Below are 20,982 nucleotides of genomic sequence, written 5' to 3'. Positions count from 1 at the left end.
CAGGATTTTTAGTGGAAAGGCTGCATTACTACACAGAGCAGTGCTGCCCGAGGAGTTATGGAAAGAAGAGTGGGACCATCAGTGCAGGATGAGACTGTCAGTGCAGAGTGGGACCATCAGTGCAGGATGGGACCATCAGTGCAGGGTGGTGCAGAAGCTCCAGCTGTCCCCGTGTCACTCACCCCAGTGGGTGCAGTGCCAGCAGCAGGGCTCTGGCTCTGTCCCGTGTCACTCACCCCAGTTTCCTGCTCTGCACGGTGCTGAAGCCGGTGAAGGAGCAGCTCCTGCTGATGCCACCCCCATCCCCAGGGGACACGAAGGTGAGCTTCACTGACATGGCTCCCACTCAGCGAGCCTGCTGCCTCCTGCAACAAAGCACAAAAACACATCAGGCCAAGGCCCCTTGGCTTGGTGCTCCTGCTCCTGCAAGCGCTGAGCTGCAGGGAAGTGGAAAGTCAAAACAACACGCAGCAGAATAAATTGGAAAAAAAGGCTTGTCTGCAATTCACGTTTCCTGTGTTGCCATCCACGGTACAATTAATAAAGGATTGAATGGTCTAAAATGAAATCTCTCATGCCCTCTTCAATTTCTGATTGATTTTACAAACTCGCGGTGCAAAAGCCAGAATAGCCTCCATTCAGAGGCTCTCTACATTTCTGACTCTTTAAAACCCCTGTAATTGTCCCAGTGCTTCAGGAGTGGGGCCAGCCCGTGCATTTCCAAGCCAGGGTGGATGCCAGAACCACTCTTAGGCTGCAGACTCAGCTGGGTCCCAAAAGCAGCTCCCTGCATCTGTGCAGAGCCCCCTGCACGCAGTGGTGGGATTGGCTGCGTGGTGCTTAAGCCCAAGGCAGAAGTCTGGTTTCAGCAGTAATTTCCAGGTTCATGCTCCTCCTCTGGCAGGGCTTCTCTTGGATTGCTCTCTTGTTTTCCATCAGTCAAACTCCTCTGCTTTGTGGAGAATTGTGTTCTCTGCCATATGTCTCCAGAATCCAAGGCCCAATATAAGTAACAGACACATCCTTCAAAGCAGCTGTAGAAAATCACCCAGACAGTTCATATACAGAAAATTTCCCTTCCTTTCCCCCTCAGGCTGGTGTAATGTAAACACCCCGAGTGAGTAAATCTGGGTATAACAAAAAACTGGAGGATGTGTTTGGAGGGAGAAGGACAAACTCCAAGGAGGACTCGGAATGCTGCACGCAGAGGTTTGTGCACATCACAGGATGTGCTCTAGAGGGATCAGGATCCATCACTCATCATCCAACACTGAGCCCCTCAGAGAGGGTTCTGGGGAGCAGCTCTGCCCTTGTGCTCGTCCTGATGGCTGCATCAGCCAGGATCCAGCGCTCTGAATCCAACACAGGATCCATCAGAGAGGGTTGTGGGGAGCAGCTCTGCCCTTGTGTGCCCTGATCCCTGTGGCATGGCTGCATCAGGATCCATCACTCACCATCCAACACTGAGTTCTGAGGAGCAGCTCTGCCCTTGTGTGCCTCAGAGCCTCAGGAGGACCCACAGAAATCTGTCACACAGAATTCAGGTGCCTCTCCCCACCCTGAATCAAACCACACAGCTCTTCTGTTGCCTTGCTTTGAGAAGATCCCCCTTGACACCCTCCATCAGAGCTCAGACTTGCATCAGATCCCAGCTGAAGTTTCACAACATTTTCCGTGCTTCCCTCTGGATCTGAGATGTTTGTAAGCCTGTGAACTGTCACCCCATCAAAAGGATCATTAGCCTGAAGAAAGCATGCAACTTACTGAAAAATGGAATTGCATAACAAGCTGCTAAAGGAAGAAATAAAGGGAATAGCCTTGTGGTTATTGACCACATCCCTCATCAAGGCTAAGCCAGATTCCCAGGATCTATTTTTCAGCTCTTTAACCTGGGAAATTCAGTCCATGGCTGTGAGGGAGGAGGAAAGTGCAGGAGCAGCTGCTCTGGAGCCCACCATGGCTCTGAAAGCCTTTGGAGCACACAGATGTGGAGCAAACACAACCAGGCAGACCCATGGCAGGGAACAGAAAGAGGACAATTATGAGAAGACTTCTGAAGTAAAATCTGTGGCACTGAGCTCTGGATGTGAAGGATGTGAAGGACTGTGGGAAATGCAGAGACCCCAAAACTCTGAAATTGCCCAAATTGCCCAAATTGCCCACGTGTGTTTATATGCCAGTGTCACCCTGCATTCCCAGGAGCTGCACTGTGCAATGCAGCACAAGCCAGAGATGCCCTGGCCCTCACATGGCACGGCCAAGGTCGTGTCAGCCCCGCTGGGGTCGCTCCTGTGACTGCCAAAGCTCAGTCCCCACTGCCCTGCCCTGCTCTGATGCACCCAACAGCACAGCTCCCACTCCCTGAGAATGAGGAGAATTAAATAAAGCACCATTCAAGGGTTATCACCTCAAAACCATGCCAGCAAAGCCAGTGCCTCTCAATACACACTTACACATGGATTTCTTGTGGTGACCGAGAAATCTCACAGCTCATTTCACACTCCTGAGCAGAGCACCATAAGCTGGATGTCAATAAAAGATTTTATTTGTAAGGAAGACTTATAAATGCAGTTGTTTAAACAGAGGCTTTGCTAGCTGGAGTGTCTGTGTAAAAGTGCTGAGCTACACAAGTGCCCCTGAGAAGAAGCATCTGGACCCATCTCAGACTGTGCCCTCCCTTTAGGGCAGAAATAAATCAGAAAAGGGCCCTGACAAAGCTCAGCTCAAATCTGCCTCCAACCTGGAACCTCTGCTGTGCAGGCCAGAGGGTCCAGGTCCCATGAAAGCAGGGTTGTGCCTGGGGAGCAGAGGAACTCTCCCTGTCATGTTCCCCAGGAGCAGGAGGGTGGATGGGGCAGAGAGCCAGGGATGCACAGCACAGCAGGGCAGAGCAGGAGGAATTGCCAGGCACAGCTGGAGCCCAAACTGCAGGAGAAGCCACGGGGCCTGGGCAAGGTGAGCTGTGAGCCCTGGACACCTCCCGCTGCCAGGGACTCTGCCTGGGGGCTTCAATGGGGGGATTTGTACAATTCAGGGCTCGGGGATGGATCTCTCAGCCAAAACAGGATTTTCCAGATTGAATGGGCAGGTTTGTTTGGGCCTGGCTCAGTGCTCTGTTTGCCATGGCAGATCCTGGTGTGCCAGCTCTGGTGTGACCCAGGCAGGCTGGGGCTCCCTGGGCACACAGGACACACAGGACACACAGACAGGACAGCCAGGACACACAGGACACATAGACAGGACACACAGGACACAGACAGGACACAGACAGGACACACAGCCAGGACACACACACAGGACACACAGCCAGGACACACAGACAGAACACACAGGACACCGACAGGACACACAGGACACACAGACAGGACACAAAGACAGGACACACAGACAGGACACACAGGACACACAGGACACACAGACAGGACACACACACAGGACACACACACAGGACACACACACAGGACACACAGGACACACAGACAGGACACACAGACAGGACACACAGGACACACAGACTGCACCTCCCGCTCTCCCCCCGAGCCCAACGACCCTCACCTTCCACAAACTCCATCATGCTGTCTGTTTGTGCTTATGGATAAACTTTTCCAGCCCTACTCTCATCTTTAATTGTTTCTGGGCACAATGGTCTCAACAATTTGATGAGGAAAATATGACTCACCACTTGCAAAACGTTTCTGCTCGTGTTTTGGGCTTTAAGGGAGTGGCCATGATTTGGTGTCAGCCTCTCAGAGAGTCTATTGGGTGACCTACAGTGTGTGATGCTCCAGCTGGCAGTGGGTAGGGGACACTTTCTCCTGGCTCTTTCTGCACAAACTGCCCCAGCTCTGCTGCCCTGGCAGCCCGGGCAGCCTCAGAGCTCCCCATGGCACCCTGCTCTTCCCTGGTGTGACAAAAACCAGGCTGAAAACAAATTATTGTCACTATAGAAAATAACAACATCAATATACAATGACAGTATCGATATACAATAACAATATAACTATACAATAACAATATCAATATACAATAACAATATCAATCTACAATAACAATATATATATACAATAACAATATCAATCTACAATAACAATATAGATATACAATAACAATACCAATATACAATAACAATATAGATATACAATAAGAATATAGATATACAATAACAATACCAATCTACAATAACAATATCAATAACAATCCCTTCAGACACCAGCTGCTCATGGCTCCAGAGGCTGAGGCTCACCTGTGTGACTGGGGACACCTTTTGTGATTGTGACAATTTGCCTCCCACTGCCTGCTCAAACCTTCTCCTCCTGCTTTTAGGCCCCTGTTATTTTTGTGCATAATTTCATTTGTAAATATTGCACTCGCTTTGCTTGGAAGGACAAGAGAGCAATTTTATCTTTGAGCTGTGGGAAGCAAACAGAGTTCATTTCACTCTGTACTATCACAACATGATGCTTAATTCAGAATGTGGGAAGCCCAACAGTTTACTGGGGGGGCTGGAGCCTTCCTGCTGCAATCTGGGCTCACATTGGTGCCCATCAGGAGAGCACAGCAGAGCACATGGGTTTGTTGCAGAGCTGCCACCTGGAACTGATGCCTTTTACAGCATGGTTTTATGAAATTCACTCCATGGCAGCCACACAAAGGGGACACTGGGCTGTGCTGGTTCTGCACCACCTCTGCTGGAACCCAGCTTGGACTGCCCAGAGCCAAAATCAGCAGAGATTGAGTGCATGGACATTGAGGGCCTTCAGAGACCTTCCCTGACTCAGGGGATGGGCTGCGATTCCAAATAATCATCAGCTGCTTCAAAAACAGTCACTCAAAGCTGCTGGGTTCCCATTCTGCTCCCCTGAATTTGTTATAAATCCTAACAGAAGAACAGCTTTGCTGCTGGAATTGCATCAGGATCAGGGTTCAGCTAGAAGGAACACACACTGCAATGGCTGAAAACACAGCCCCAGCATGATTACACCAAAAGCTTTAGCTCTGAAACTGACTTTGCAAGCTGGGCTGTGTTTGCCTGCATCACACTGATGTAATCCCAATTCTTTTCCTTCTTGCTTGTTTCAAACCACAGGGACAGAGGATTTACCTGCTCCTCCTGGTGCTGCTGAGGGTGCTATCACAGCCGACAATGGCATTTCTCTTTTGCGGTTCTGATAAAGGGAAAATCAGATTTCCACCCTGGAGCAGAGCCCTGTCAGAGCCTCGGGGAGCTCCAGGCCTGACCCCTGAGGGTTCTGTGGCACTGCTGGGCATGCGAGGAGCCCAGAGCAGGGGTGGGAGGTGAGAGGGGCCGAGCAGCCCCGGGGTGTGAGGGAGCAGCACTCAGTGAGCCCCGGGCTGAATCCCCTGGGAAAATACACCCCGAGCTCAGCCCCTGCTCCCCAGCATTCCTCAGCGGAACCATTGACCTCGGGAGCAATGGCTGCTGTGCTGCATAAACATTCCACATTTATCACTCAGACCCCTTACACTTCAAGTGGTTTTGTTCAGCTGTTGGACAAACATTCTATTTATACCGCTATGCGCAGAACTAAGAAAAAGTTATCCTTCAAAAGACGCAAAATAATTTGAATTAGGGAGACACACAGCACCCTTGGGACAGCAGGGAACCAGCAGCTTCCACCCATTCAGCAGAATCTCTGCTGGGTTGAGACTGAGCAATCTGAGCAATTACATCCCAGTTTTGCCCCAGATGGAAGCTCTTGCTCCCCTGTGTAGCTGCACATGTTCCACAGAACTTCTTCACCTGAGCCTGTTTAACTCAGATCATGAGTTGGGTCCTTTGCACCAAACTTACATCTGTCAGGTCCTGTTTGGAAAATATCTAATGATTCAGGAACACAATCCCCACTCTCATGGGCACTTCCAGCCCTTAAGAGCAGCTTCAATTGATTTTTAATAAGAATTACACCCAGAGCTTGCATTGTTTAGAAAGACAGGACTTCACTGTGTAACTAGATTTGGTACTTCTGCAAATTTCACCTATGCAGATCCAGCTCTTGAATATACATTTAAATACTTGTTTAAATACTTTCCTCCTAGCCATACTTAAGCCATTGAAAGAGATCAGATAAAGAGCTTTGATCCAAGTTATTGCTTTACTCATCAGGCCCTCCCACAGCTCCCTGCCAGCTGCTGGAAATGGCATTCTGGAGCCAACAATGAATTTCAATATCTCAGACAGCTCGTCCCATGCTGGAGGTCAGGTCCATGGCCCCATTTTGGGGGCTCCTTGAACACAGGACTCAAATTTCAAGCGCAGGGCGAGCTGCTTTTCAGGGCTGCACCCCAAATGTTCCTGTGTTTGCAATCACTTTCCATCCCGGCCCTCAGCTCCAGGTGCTGCTCTCAGCGTGCACATCCAGAGGAATTAATCAGCCGTTTGTTCCAGGTTCCCAGCAGAATGCAGCAGCAGGACTTGGCCTGCCCCGGTTACTGACCTGGCAATGATTTTCCAAGGCACAGTGCTGTGGCCTCTGGGTGCCTCCAGCAGCAGCCAGGGAGCCCAGGGGCAGCTCAGCATGGCTCACCCATGGCAGCGCCCTTTTCCTCATGGAAATGGGGTTCTGGGGGTCCCCGCTGGCAGGGAGCCCCAGTGTGGGGCTCAGGAAAGCTGCAGGGAGTGCTCAAAACCCAGGGCTGTGAATCACAGCATCTGATGCTGCTGAATGGCACAAACCCTGTGTCATTCACCTGGCTGACCAGGAGCACCGTCCCTGTACAGGAACTGAACCACCCAGCCCGTTCCTGTGGCAAACATGGTTTATTCCCATAAATGTTACCAGGATCATTTTGTGCCACAGAAATGAAGAAGTTGCTAAGTTAGGATCAGTATCCCAAAGAATACTGGAAAAAGAGGAATAGTATATAAAATTTCGTAGAAGAGGTAAATAGAAGGGACAAAAGGTTTATGCTTTAAAGCCAAATATTTACTTGTGGGAAAACCCAAGAGTCTGAATGGATGTGGATATATCTGTATTTTCCCTTCACTTCTGACCAGTTCCCAATACACATGCTCTGACATTCATGGCCCACATTTCTTACACTGTTACTCTCTGCTTTTATTTGGTTTGGGCTTGTTTTTAATGAGGTGAACTTTGCACAGCCCAGCTCAAGCTCCTATAAAATCTGAAATGGCCAGATTTGGTGGTTTTCTGTGGAGAGAAAAAGCCCCCATGCTAACCACAGTGCTGTGCTTGGAACCAGAGGTCTCACCCCCTTAAACTGAGCTAACGAGGACAGAGGATGGTCAGGAAAACTGTCTGGGTCCTGTGTGTGGGGTTATGGCAAGAGTGCTGCAAAGGCTGATGGTTCAACAGAAGGGAAGGGGAGGAGGATGGGAATTCCTGCAGGAGGAAAATCTGCAGTGCTGCCCTTGCACACACAGCCCTGCTCACCCCAAAACCACTTCCACACCCCTTAGGCCACACAAGACCCCAGGTGGAGCAGGATCCCCAGGGATGGAGCTGCTCTGACCCTGCTGGATCCATCCCAGACCCCAGGGCTGGCTCTGCTCCCCTTTGCATTCAGCAGCTCCAAAGACTTCTGTAAAACCCAAAGCAGACCAATTCTTGAGGGTCAGACACTGTGAAAACCATAACTTCTGCTAGAAATCTGACTGAACAAGAGCATTTCCAAACTAACTTTGCCCACCAGTGTGTTTGAAATATCCAGAGTCGCCTGCTGCTGGCTCAGAAAGAGATAAAGGTTTTCAGGGCCGTCCCTTCTCTGCCCTCAGAAACACTGGGAGCATTGCCATCACTTCAGAGACGATCAGCGAGAGCTTGGAGGTCATGGCTTGGCACTCAGGCTGGAAAAATGCATAAGTGTGGCTTTTTTTCTTTTTTAGAAAAGCTGCATCAGATTCTCCCTCTGGTGCCAAGCCTAAGCTCCTTTAAAACAATGATTCCTGATTTGTTTTCATGTGCTCCCCATCAGTCCTTTCCCTGCAGTGTGGAGCAGGTCCCTTGCACTGAAGGAATCTTCTGCTGAATAAAGTCTTGTGAGACACAGTCATTACATGCAGAGGAAACTGGGTTTAGTGGGGCCCTGGTTCCCCTGGGAACTTCCATTATATAAATTATTAATAATAAAAATAAACATTGGCTAGCTTGAACTTCTCTTCATTCCCTTGGAGCTTATTTTTGTGATGGAATTAGCTAAATAAAGCCCACTTGAAAGAATGTTTAATTGCAAACTATCCAAGGAAAACAAAATGGAACTAATTGGTTCTTAGATATTAAACATTCAAAAGGAGATGGCTTTGGAAACAGCTGAAAGGCTGATGTGCATTAGGATACAAATGGTGCAGAAGGCAGCTGAGGAAAATGCAGTCTAAACTGGACTACATTTACTTTTAAACCAGATATTCAAGTTTAGTCAGTCTGGCCCTGCCTAGAAGAAAGCTTTGGATTGTTTCAAGCCTAAACAGAATCACAGCAGCACTCTGGAAAGTCATAAAATCAGAGGGGGCAAACTTGTGTGCTGACCTCTGGGCATCATTTGCCCAGGAGACAATAAAGAACCCTAAAGAACCCGAAAAACCCCTAAAAAACCAAAGCTCCAGGGATTGCTGCTTCCTGGAGTGCCCTGAGAGCCCCTCCAGCCTGAGGACATCCCAGCAGGGGCTGTTCCATGGGAATTTCTAGAGCACTGTTTTCCTGCTGGGAGGGCTCCCAAGCCCCTCTGAACCCCCAAAGCAGGGTGGCTGTGCCTGCACTGCCTGAGAGCTGCCCTGGCCTCCCCACCCTGCCCCAGCCCTTGGGCCACTGTGCTTAATTCAGGTGTTTCAGCACATGGGAAATGGGAGAACTCCCTTCTCAGGCTCATCAGAAGATAAAGAGCTGCCACACTTATTTCAGAGGCGTTTCCAGCAGGACTAGGAAGTGATGGCTCCAACGTGACTGGAATTTGCAAACAAGAAAAATCCCTCAGCATTGAAAGGGAGCAAGAGCAGGTAAGTCATAACAAGAATCATACAGTAAAGACAATAACAAGAATCATACAGTAAAGACAATTTTAAGCACTACTGAGTGGCAGAAGAACATTTCTCTGGAGGAGCAGTGTGCAGTGGATCGGGCTGCTGCTCAGCCCCTGAAGGGACACTGGCTCATCAGAACATGTTTACCCTCCCACTTATCAATGGGTGACAGTGACAGTGCCTCTGTCAGAGATAACAAATTCCTGGAAATGGAAATGTCAGGGCCCCCAGAACAGCCAGCCCAGGCACACAGAGCTGCTCCTGGAAGCAAAGGGCACACACAACTGGAAGTGCTAAGCAGGAGCTGCTCAGCAGGATCAGCCAAGATCAAACCACTTCAACATTTAGGCCAAAAACAAAAGTAATTTAAGGTCCCTTGAAATGTTATGAATACCATCAACAAACACGGCAAGAGTCACTCATGAAAATGCATTTCAGCTTTGTGCACAAAAAATCAATCAGCTCTCTGTCTCAGACTTCTTCAAAGACTGTGAACCCAATTGTTTGCTCCCTGAGGACCCAGGGCTTTCACTGCAACTACACATCTGCTTAGTGTTTCCTATTCTTCAGCATCACAAGGAGTTTTTCTTAGACCTTCACTCAGCATCTATGGGCCAGGGAGCTCCTGAAGCCCACTGGAGATGCTCTGCAGAGCTGAGGGCAGTGCCCGGGGCAGGGACCCTCCTGCACCCTTGGGTTCTGTTCCAAATTCAGAAATGGACATTCAGGTAGAGAACACATTGACAGGAGATGCCAGCAGTGCCCCAATACAGAACCAGGGCTGAACCCAGCCTGAGCCAGCTGCAGCAGCAGGGGCAGAGTGCATTGCAGTGCTCTCCATGTCCTGACAGAAACGTGCAGCTCTGCTCTGTGTGACTTGGCTTCCTCAGGACAGATATTTTACAGGAAGATTCAGTTTTACTGTACTGTAAACATCCTTTGACAATTACAGGTCAAAGTATCCTCACTTATTGCTTTAAGTGAAACTAAAAGTAGTCAAATTCATACACACATACACAGGGAAAAGATTCATCATGTGTGAATCACCACAGCTCTGGGGAAAACAGCACAGAAATCATGTCTGGAGTGGAGACCTTACCAGAAGATGCAGTGTGTGTTCTCATCCAGAGCCTTCTCCTGCAGAGCATGTTCTCCTTACAATTGTGGTTTTGTTCTTGAAGAACCAGAGCTCAAGCAATTTTGAGATACTTTGCATTGCTACTTAAATGTTTTGCACTTCTGCTGTTTGTTTGCAGGCAGCTGGGATGCCCCAACCCATTTTCTAAGGTTATTTAAATTCTTCTTTATTTGTTAACAAATTATGCTGTTGCACAACACATTGGCATGTGAACCCTTCAGAAAAAGGGAGAGGCACAACTGGGCCCAGTGGAATTAGGAAGGAGCTGCAGTGACCTCAGCAGAGTTACACAAAGGACAGCTCTATTGTGCCAGTGCTGGCTGAAGGAACATTTCTGTGTGTCAGGGCTCTGCACAGGGCTCACCTTCCAGGGCAGTGTCTGGGGCTCCATTTCACACAACAGGGACACATTTCCATCCATCTGGGCATTTGGTGCTCCACTAACAGCCCCAAGAAATGTGCAGTTACATTTACAACAAACTCACACAACACTGTATGTTACTGCAGGACTCAAACCCAGGCATTTCCACACTTGATCCACCCAATGAAAATGCTCTTCTCTTCTCTGCCATTCCAAAAAACCAGATCACTAACTGTTATAAAACAACTGCCTTCAAAACTCCAGCAAAGGCCCTGAACTTTCTGTGCAGACCAAGTCCCAGCCACATGCCCTGGGCTGCCTTGGGAATATCCCTTTGGAAAACCCCAGCCTGCTGTTTTAACTTTACAGAGCTCAGCAAACCAAATCCTGCCCTACAATCTGGAGAAATCTTCTAAACCCTCTCTGTGAAATTTCAGTTACATAATGGAAACATCTCAGAAATCCAGTGCCCAGGGAAAGGGGAGGTTATGGAGGTGGTGTTTGTTCTGCACCAGTAAAAGTACAAACCTATTCACACCAACATTAAAGCAGAAACATTCAGATTTTAAAGCACACTGAGGCCTTGGAATTGCCTCCCTGTTTATCTGTTCAGGCCCAGTATTGGAAAATTATATTTCCCTCTTCAAGTCTGTAGCCATTTCAATAATAAAACAGAGGTTATGTAAGTGCAGAGAATTATGGAACAGTGTAAGTGGAAAGTACATAGTTTTAAATTTATTTGAATAACTCAAATACAGCTGAACTGACATTATTCACACTTTCCAGTCTTAGTCAATACTGGATTGAAACCAAGCACAAGACATTTCAGGCCCAAAGGAGGTTTTTAAGAAAATTACAAGTACCTATATTTCCAGTTTACAATGCCTGTCTGGGAAAGCTCCACTGCCTAAGGGAACAGCAAGCTGCCTTCTCATGGGATCAAACAGCAGAGATGTGAACTAATTAAGGGCACCTTTGGATCAGCCTGTAAACACAGGGCAGGTTCCACCCCAAAGAGCAGAAACTGGATGCAAATAGCTGAGGTGTCCCAGGCAAGCAGGGCTGCAGAGCCACATTTCCCTCTGCAAACTCATTTCTAACCTGGGCAGACCCCAGCTGCAGGCCCAGCTCTGCATTCCTCCCACACCCCGGGCTGGAGCCGTGCCTGCACAAGGAATGCAGCAGGGAAATGAGCTCCTTATCGGCCTGGCACATCTTGCTGGGTGATGTGATGCCTGTGGGGCTGCCAGGGCTCCAGTGTGGGACATGGCATGCAGCCTAGCTCCACAGCTCCAGACAGCAAGCCAGGGCACTTGGAATAAGGTTAAGCTGCCTTCTAAAGCATAAAAAACTGCTCCTGACTCAGGGATACCTGGATGTATCTCTGTTACAAAGAATTTTCATCAAAGGAAAAGCGAAGATCCCAGATTTGTACAAGAATGAGTAAAAAAGGGAATAAATTGTGCAGACTCAGGGGCATTTGAAAGTCTGGCTATAAGATGATAGACTTAATAACCATAACTCTCCCAGAGGGGAATACTAAACACAGAAAGAAGGACAGGAGGTTTCTCAGGACAGCCCTGTGTGTCCATTCCCTCCCAAATCATGGGCAGCACCATGCACACAACTGCATGTGGCAAATCTTTCCCTCACTCCAAAGAGAGCCAAACTTCACCTTGGCTGTGGGTGAGATAAGCCAGTCATGGCTCTTTCAGCTCCACACCAGCAGTATTTCACATTGTGCAGGGACAAAGACCTCCCAAAAGCATGAAGCACAAAGAGCTGTGGAAACAAGGCTCTTGATGTCTGCATTGTGGCTTTTGGAAATCTTGCCAGGGCTGGGACCCTCCTGGATGTTCCTCGCATTACTGCCCCCAAACAGAATGCAAACCTGCAGGATAAGGATGCTATGCTGTCGTCAGGAGTGTCAAAAGGACATGTTAAAGTAATTCACAGTGCATTTTGTTCAGAGAAATATTTTCATAACAGCTGAGAAAAGAGTGTGTTGAATAAAGCATCCGCTGGTTTGAGAAAAAGAAATGCTAGCTAAAATCAAGGCCTTTGGCTACTTTAAGGCTTCCTAGGCAAGATTAAATCAAAATATTTCCTGTAAACATTCCCTCTTTTCATCAGCATGTCAGTTGTAGTAAGGAGAATGTAATCCTAATTCTCAGCCTCCAAATCTGGGACAACTATAAAGTCAAATGTTTTCTTACTTTCACAGAAACAACTGTGACTGGAAATATTTTCCAAAGCATGTTGCAAGTGGAGGTAAGTAAATCAGCTAGCACACAGCACATTTTTAAAGGAAAAAAGTTTCTAAAAATGAATCAGGATTTAATAAAAAATGTCTCTGAGGTACGTAAGTCATGCCCATAATAGAATATTTTTCAATTTTCAACCCTGTATAGAGAATTTTAAACCAATAGCAGATGTAGGAAACAAAAGCAAAATTGTCCCTTATCCTCTGCTGTGCACACACACACAGATAGAAGCAGGGAAACCAAGGAGAGGCTCTCAAACATTTTCCACAAGAAAGACAATTTGCTCACAATTCCTTCTCCCTTTAAATTGTTTCTGTGGCAACACATCTGGTGCTGCAGTTCTGGGCCAGAACATGAACTCCACTGCAAGAAGAAAGTGATGTTGTTGTTCTGCCTGCAGGACGTGAGCAGAGAGGGGTCTGTGGGCAAAGAGGGGTCTGTGGGCAGGGAGGGGTCTGTGGGCAGAGAGGGGTCTGAGAGCAGAGAGGGGTCTGTGGGCAAAGAGGGGTCTGTGGGCAGAGAGGGGTCTGAGAGCAGAGAGGGGTCTGTGGGCAAAGAGGGGTCTGTGGGCAGGGAGGGGTCTGTGGGCAGAGAGGGGTCTGTGGGCAGAGAGGGGTCTGTGGGCAAAGAGGGGTCTCTGGGCAGGGAGGGGTCTGTGGGCAGAGAGGGGTCTGTGGGCAGAGAGGGGTCTGAGAGCAGAGAGGGGTCTGAGAGCAGAGAGGGGTCTGAGAGCAGAGGGGTCTGTGGGCAGGGAGGGGTCTGTGAGCAAACAGGGGTCTGTGAGCAAACAGGGGTCTGTGGGCAGAGAGGGGTCTGTGGGCAGAGAGGGGTCTGTGGGCAGGGAGGGGTCTGTGAGCAGGGAGGGGTCTGTGGGCAGGGAGGGGTCTGTGAGCAAACAGGGGTCTGTGGGCAGAGGGGTCTGTGGGCAGAGAGGGGTCTGTGGGCAGGGAGGGGTCTGTGGGCAGAGAGGGGTCTGAGAGCAGAGAGGGGTCTGTGGGCAGAGGGGTCTGTGGGCAGAGAGGGGTCTGTGGGCAGAGGGGTCTGTGGGCAGGGAGGGGTCTGTGGGCAAAGAGGGATCTGTGGGCAAAGAGGGGTCTGTGGGCAGAGAGGGGTCTGTGGGCAAAGAGGGGTCTGAGAGCAGGGAGGGGTCTGTGGGCAGGGAGGGGTCTGTGGGCAGAGGGGTCTGTGGGCAGAGAGGGGTCTGTGGGCAGGGAGGGGTCTGTGGGCACACGTACCCAGCCACCCCTTGTGCCTCCCCTGCACACAGAGCAGCAGCACTGAGGTTTATGCACAGCTCCAAACTGCAAGTCTTAAAGCATTCCAACAATGGCCAGAGGAAGCTCTCAGGGTAAACTCAGTCTATAAGCCAGGGGTTTGTAAAATAAAATGATGAGTGCTTTGCTGCTGCTGCTCCTACTGTGTGAATAAATCAATTATCCAGCTGAGAGGAACAAGGTTCATTCCCTAATCATAAACATAACTCTCCCTATGCAATGGAGCAGGACTGGTGTTGATCCCTTATCTCCAGCCCTGCACAAACACTGCTGGATCATCACCACCATTCACACCTGACCTGTCAGAGCCCAAAACCCCTCAAGCGTCTGTAAAACTCACCTGCCCCAGGATGAGCAGCTGCTCCTCACAGAATCACGGAATCATTTGGGTTGGAAAATCCTCCCAGAACACCAAATCCAAGCTGTGCCCTGTCCCCAGCCCAGAGCACTGAGTGCCACCTCCAGCAATTCCTGGGACACCCCCAGGGATGGGCACTGCAACCCTCCCTGGGCAGTTCCAGTGCCTGAGCACCCTTCCACTGAAAAAACTCTTCCCAAAACATGCAGCCCTGAGCTCTTCAAGCTCTTGAGAACCAATAGATTTTACATTATGCAAATAATGGAAGTGGATTTTTGCTACTTCATCAAGCAGATCAGGGATGGATTCACAGAAAGAACATGAGCAATGAAATGTCACTGACACTGTTACTGTCCCAATGATAATTGCATATGTTCTCCATAAAATAGTTTTTATTATTTAATTTGAAACAGCTAAATTCACATCTAGAGCAGTTACATATAAATTTTTTGCTAACTACACTTAGGGTATTTCTGTATTAATGACAAGATCATCTCAGTGTTCTGATCTTCTCAATTACTGGTGATTAAATGCCTTGTCTGTCTGAAAACCAAGTTTTTGCCCTGAAAAGCTGAACCGAATAAAAGCGATAGTTTTCAGGCATTCTGTCTTTGAAGACATACTGGTTTAAAGCAGTCTGTCCTCAGGGAGAATAAACTGGCAGCAGAAATGGAAAAGTTGAAAAAAGTGGATAAGACCTGGTATTTCATAAATATGTATGTCCCTGTTGTGCATCCAGGGCTGGAACTGCAGCCAGGGCACCTGTAGCCATTAAAGGCTGGCTGATGTCCTCTGCACAACTGGCTGTCCATAATTCTGGATTGCCACCAGCCAATCACCTCCCAAACTCCAGTGCTGGCCAACAACAGCCTGGATAATTCAGCCCTGTCTGCTCCCTCAGCCTTTTGGCTAAGATCAAGTGTGCAGATTCAAATAATATTAAACCTACTATTTTACACAAATGATCTCCTTCGATTCCAGTCTTCCTATTTATTTCATCCAAATGGAACAGATTAATAACCCTTCAGAGACAGTTCCCCCTCCCTTCCCTTATCTTGGATAACTTTCTGTACCCAAACCTCTGCCTTGTCCTGGTGCTCTGTGACCCCACAGTGTCACTCCTCAGACCCCTGAGGGACACATGAGGATTACAACTTTCCCCTCCCCTCAGACTGAGCCTGGCTTCCCTCTCTAGAGTGGCTCTGGTCCATCTCTCAGACTCTTTATGAGACATTGCAAAGGAGCATTTGTGCAGGAATCAATTAGCTTGGAAGGCAGTAAAGTGGCAGTGGTGGATGTGTGTTACAGGATCCCAGCTCCCTGCCTGGATTGCTCCACAGGAACCCAGGGCTGGGGAGAACACTGTGGAGCAGCTGTGCAGCTGCTCCTTGTCCTGGCAGAAGGAAACCATCCCATCTTCCTGTGTCCCTTGGGGAACCCATTACACAACTCCCTCCTGGGCTCCCTCCGCGCAGCCAGAGCAGCCTGCAGCTCCTCCAGCACGGAGCCCTGGCCCAGGACGAGCCCTGCCAGCTCAGGGGAGCCCTTGCACTGCCCAGAGGGATCCAGGCTCTGACTGAAGGGGAACGCTGCCAGGTTAACGTGCACACCACTCACACGTGCTGCATCCCACACGTTCCTCTCCAGACCTGGGGCACAAAGAGGCTGGGCTGCCCCTCCACGACAGCTCCAGCCCATTCTGGCAGGGTTTGTGCAGCTTCTCCTGTGTGCTACACGTGGTGCTTGTGTCAGTCACCGTGCAGGAGCCACAGCAGCAGCAGGGAAGGGATGAACTGTGTGACACAGGAATCAACAGGGAGGAGCTCCTCACTGCACACTCCTTCAGCCACAGCATCTTTGCTGAGCCTCTCCATCCAACATGCAATATTCCCTCAGACATATATTGCACTGTTTACTTCTCTTACAAATGATCTTCCTCTGCTTTTATTGGTTTTAATTAAAGGCTTCCAAAAAAAAAAAAAAAAACAAGTAAAGCACCTCATCAATAGGTGTAGCTCCCATTTTGCAGCTGTGAAAACACAGGTATGGACAGATTAACTCTTGATCCCAGCAAAGGAAATGACTGAATCAGGAGTTTGAGTACTGGTGCTGGTTCAATACTCAAGAAATGGCTCCAGAAACATACAACCTTATTTTTCAAACTCCTTCAAGTTTCTTTGGTTGATTAACAACTCTACTCCATATGGCCCAACTTATTTAAAACACTTTTTAACAGGGGAAATTAAACTCTGTCTGAATCAAAATGCAACTGGGCTGTGGCCCAAAACCTCAACTTGTATTTACACGAATAAGCAATAAAAAAAAAAAAAAAAAAAAAAAAAAAGAAGGCAAATAAAAAGTAGTCTTTGCACAGAGAAGGAAAGTTAACTAAAATACACCCAGCTCATGCAACAACACCTCCAAAAGGCAAACTCCACGGCATGGCATAAACCTCATCCTGCTCCTCTCAGTGTCCCACCTGCCCCAGCCAGGTGCTGTCCTGCCGGGAGTTCCTTCACCCGGATGAAAAACTACCGAGCCTCTCTGGCGGCGGCAGCTCTGCAGGAACCCGGGCATCCTCTGAGGCTCGCCCACTGACAGCCCAGTGACCGCATCCCCCCAGAAGTGACCGCATCCCCCGCAGGTGACCCATCCCGGCCAGGTGACCCACCCCGGCTCCGGTGTCCGTGTCCCCGCAGCCGGTGTCCCCTGCCCGCACCGCACTCTCCCCCGCGGGCAGTGCGTGTGCCCCGCGCCCCCCGCGCCCGCTCCGTGCCCAGCTGTGCCCAGGGGTGCCCAGCTGTGCCCTACCTGTGTCCCACCTGCGCTGGGGCGGCGGGCGCGCAGCGCGGCTCGGCTCCGCTGCCGTGGCGGCTGTCGCGGCTGTCGCGGCTGTCGCGGCTGTCGCAGGCGGTGCGGAGGGCCCGGACAGCCGCCCTTATCGCCGCTTATCGCCGCTTATCGCCGCCCAGCCGGGCTGCGCTTCCAGGAAGCCGCGGCTCCGGAGCGCTCGCTGGCCGCTGGATGCCGAGCGCTCCGCGCCGCTCGCTGCTCCCCTTCGCTCCCCTCCCTCCGTCCCTGCCTCCCTCCCTCTCTCCCTCCCTCGCTCCCCCTCCGACCCCCCTGGCGCTGGCAGGGGGGCTGGGAACGCGCCCGCGGCTCCGGCTCATGCCGAGCCGGCGGTCACGGCCCGGACCCTCTGCTGCTCATCTCGAGCATCCCGGGCGCCCTCTCGCTCATGGAGCTGCGGCTGCCTCAGGGCAGCCCGGCCGGACCCCCTCCCTGCGGCCCGGTGACACCCCCGCTCCCCTGCCCCAGCCCGGTGACACCCCCGCTCCCCTGCCCCAGCTCTCACCCCCTCTGCTCGGGCCGCTTCTGCAGTGCCCGGATCCCGCCTGTCCCACCTTCCTCAGCCATTGCTCCCTCCTCCTCTGCCTCACCCCACACTGCCTCCTCACCGTCTCTGTAAAGGTTCCCTCCTCTTCCAGCCCTCGGTCATACAACGCTAATTATCATCACCATCATCATCATCTTAATCTTTCTCTCATTGCCTTCCCCATCCCGCCCTTCCACAGCTTTGCTGTACTGGGAGATGTCATTTGCTCCCTTTGATTCTCTGCTGAGCAATCCTGCTCGAGTCCTTCCTGCTGCACCCACTGCTGACCTCTTCCTGCTCATGTGCTGCTCCTCGGGCACGATCTCCCCTCTGCCGGCCCTCCAGACCCCTTCCAGGCAGCCCTGGCAGACGGAGGTGAAGCTGCCATGTGGAAGCAGCCTGGGCTCTCCCTGCTCCTCGTCTCACCCCATGAGACTCACACCTCTCTCCTGAACAATGCCTGGCCGGGCCTTTAGCAAACACCCCGCACAAACCTGTCCCTGCCTGGGCACAGCTCCTTGCCTGCCTCTGTGCCTCATCCATTTGCCATTTTCCATTTTCCCCTGGTTCCTAGCAGCACTTCCCCGTGCTAACTGACTGACAGCACAGCAGCCAGACACTCCCCATGGGCAAAATGAGCTGAGTGCACGGAATCTGGCCATGCCCTTACCATAACTTCATTAGTAATGGTGTTTTCTTCCCTTTGCACCATCCAGCACACACATCCTGAAACTCACCCCACTGCAGGAGGCTGAAACACAAAGTGAAGCTCCCAAAGCTCCAGCTGACCAGAGATCCCATAGCAGAGCCACTCAGGGCAGGGTTACTGCTTCCCTTCCCAGTTCTTTATACAGTTGGGCAGGATTTGTATTTTCCTGTGCACATGTTTAAAGGAAAGTCTGGAAGGGGGCAGAGGAAGATCTCTTGCACAGCTGAACATGCTTGTGAGGAGAGGCATGAGGGAACTGGCACACATGAAAGTGAGAGCAAAACCAGATGGAATTGCCTGAGCCAACGATTCGAGCACCCTGGGTTTTATTTGTGTCAGAAAGGACTGTGCTGAGATGCAAGCAAAAGTGGGTTTCACACCAGGTCTTCAAAATGCTTGGGGCTTGGAGCCCTGCAAAGGGCAGTGATGGAACACCATGGGTGTCACAGCTGGGGCAAAGCAAGGAGATGCAATCCATGGCTCTGTGCAGGGGAGTACCTGACAGTACAGTCATTGTAAGTCTATGAACTCCTGGCTTGATTTTCCTGGCATTTGGGGGGTTATGCTCACACTCACTGAGTGCCTGAAGAACCCTGCCCAGCAAATGCCACTGCAGCTGTCCTGGAGAACCCTGCCCAGCAAATGCCACTGCAGCTGTCCTGGTGCCCGTGGGCTGCTCCAGGCTGCCGAGGCACACGGGCACTGCTGGGGCTGTCCTGCAGCTCAGGACAGTGCTGGAACGCTGCTGGCACTGCAGCAGGGCCCTGTCCCCAGTGCTGGCCCCACTGCAGGGCGCAGCACGCTGGGACAAGCTGAAATCAGCTGGATTTGTGGGAGGACATTTGTCACAACACCAAATCTCTGCAGGAGCACTGTGCAACCAGTTGCCCAAAAGCCAATGCTGTTAATGTCATTTCCTCCTAACCATGAGCCTCTGAACAAAATCCACAGAGCAGCCCCTCAGCAAACACCAATGACCACGGTTCCCTCACTCCTGCTGCAGATGTCCCCATTTACTTCAGCTGAGGAATGGCTTTATGTGTTTTTATTCCAGTTTACTTTTTATGATCTTCATTTGCTGTGTCTTCATCTGGTGTGTTTATGTGGCTGGTGCTTGGTTTTCATTATTTTTAACTGCATTTCAGATCATTTGCTCTATGGTTTTGTTCACATTCTCCTTTTCCACGAAACTCTAATAAAACACTTGGCTACAGATTTCCCAAAATTGAATACTGATGTTTAGCGCAGCTAATTATGCAGCAGGGTTCAAAGTGAGTTCTATATTGTAACAATTTACATATTCCTGAAAACAATGGACACAAACCTACAAATTATTGCTACAAGCTAGTTTCACATTCTTCTGGAATTTCCTTTAGAAATACATATGTTTAGTATTCTCATGCATATGAAAAGCAGTAAATACTGCATTGCTGGCACCATTATAATATTTACAGTGAGAAAATAAAACACACTCTGATGTGTCTCAGACCTAAAGGGACATTAAAAATGCCAGTATGTTTCCTCAAAGATCTCAGCGTGCTTCACAAAACCCTTCCCAAATTCAGCCACTCAACATCCATCACTGTAAGCCAACAATACACAAAGATAATTTCACAACAAAGCATTCAACAACATTAAACATTCAGTGCTTCAGCATCACTAGTGTTCTGGCATAACCAGATTAATCATAACTTTATTGTTTAAATCCTGAATAAAGTTAGTTTTGTTTGTTTTCTAAATGGACAGATTACAGGCAGCCAACCAGCAGACCAGCCCAGCCTCCTCAAGAAGATCCAGACTAAACTGACTTTTAGAAAGGCTGCTGTAAACCAGAGCTCTGTTTATAAAAGCAAGAGCTAAAACTCAGTAGCTGGGCCCGTTGCTGTGATCCTTTGCACCAGGCTGACTTGCAGGGACAATAATTCTTGCTGCTCCTAATGCAAGCAATATGTACGCCAACACTTGCCTGTGGCTCCACCCCACCCCTTTGTAGCTTGTATTTTTTTAATTTTAGAATGTTACTTACATCTTCATAATGGGGAGTGCTCTGCACAGAAGCGGATTCTCTCTCAGCCCGCTGATACATTGACCAGGCGCTTTCATTGCTGCAGCACAACAAACTGCAGAGCATGTTCCAGCAAACCATCCCTGCACAGAGCATTGCTCTGAGCCTCCGAGGGGGGGTTATTGGGACGTGGAACTGTAAATACACATCCCAGCTCCAAGCACATGATTATTTTTCCCTCTTTGTGCATCTATCACTGCTGGAGTTTTAGTTCCTGGTATTATAGCTCAGGAGGGATGCTAACAGACCTGCCAACAGAAGCAAAGAGTATCTTCTAAAACCTCAACACAACTGGGACAGTGGCTGAACTCACAGGATTCAGTATTTCCAAATGTGACATACATGGAAAATTGGAATTACTTTTCAAGTCTCCTTGGCTTGTACTTTTGTAGTTTTACTTACGATCACTGCCCCAGCACTATCTGGTTAATAAACAGGGGCA

At 49.7% G+C, this 20,982-nt stretch overlaps 1 protein-coding gene across 3 annotated transcripts in view; it reads right to left on the bottom strand.

The window, feature by feature from the left end:
• RIPOR3 (RIPOR family member 3) overlaps nucleotides 1–17,472 on the bottom strand; it is a 39,113-nt gene extending 21,641 nt beyond the window's left edge. For 2 of the 3 annotated variants that reach the window (XM_074553379.1, XM_074553381.1), the window contains exons 1-2: nucleotides 17,202–17,472; nucleotides 237–365 (exon numbers count right to left, since the gene is read on the bottom strand). In XM_074553379.1, coding sequence (XP_074409480.1) covers nucleotides 237–337 — 101 coding nt within the window. In that variant the 5' untranslated portion in view covers nucleotides 338–365; nucleotides 17,202–17,472. The remainder of the gene's footprint in view (nucleotides 1–236; nucleotides 366–17,201) is intronic. The other variant, XM_074553380.1, reaches the window with a different exon arrangement.
• Between the last annotated feature and the right edge of the window lie 3,510 nt (nucleotides 17,473–20,982).

Source organism: Zonotrichia albicollis, chromosome 17, assembly GCF_047830755.1.
Source record: "Zonotrichia albicollis isolate bZonAlb1 chromosome 17, bZonAlb1.hap1, whole genome shotgun sequence".
Classification (NCBI taxonomy): domain Eukaryota; kingdom Metazoa; phylum Chordata; class Aves; order Passeriformes; family Passerellidae; genus Zonotrichia; species Zonotrichia albicollis.
This window is presented reverse-complemented; position numbering and strand designations above follow the sequence as displayed.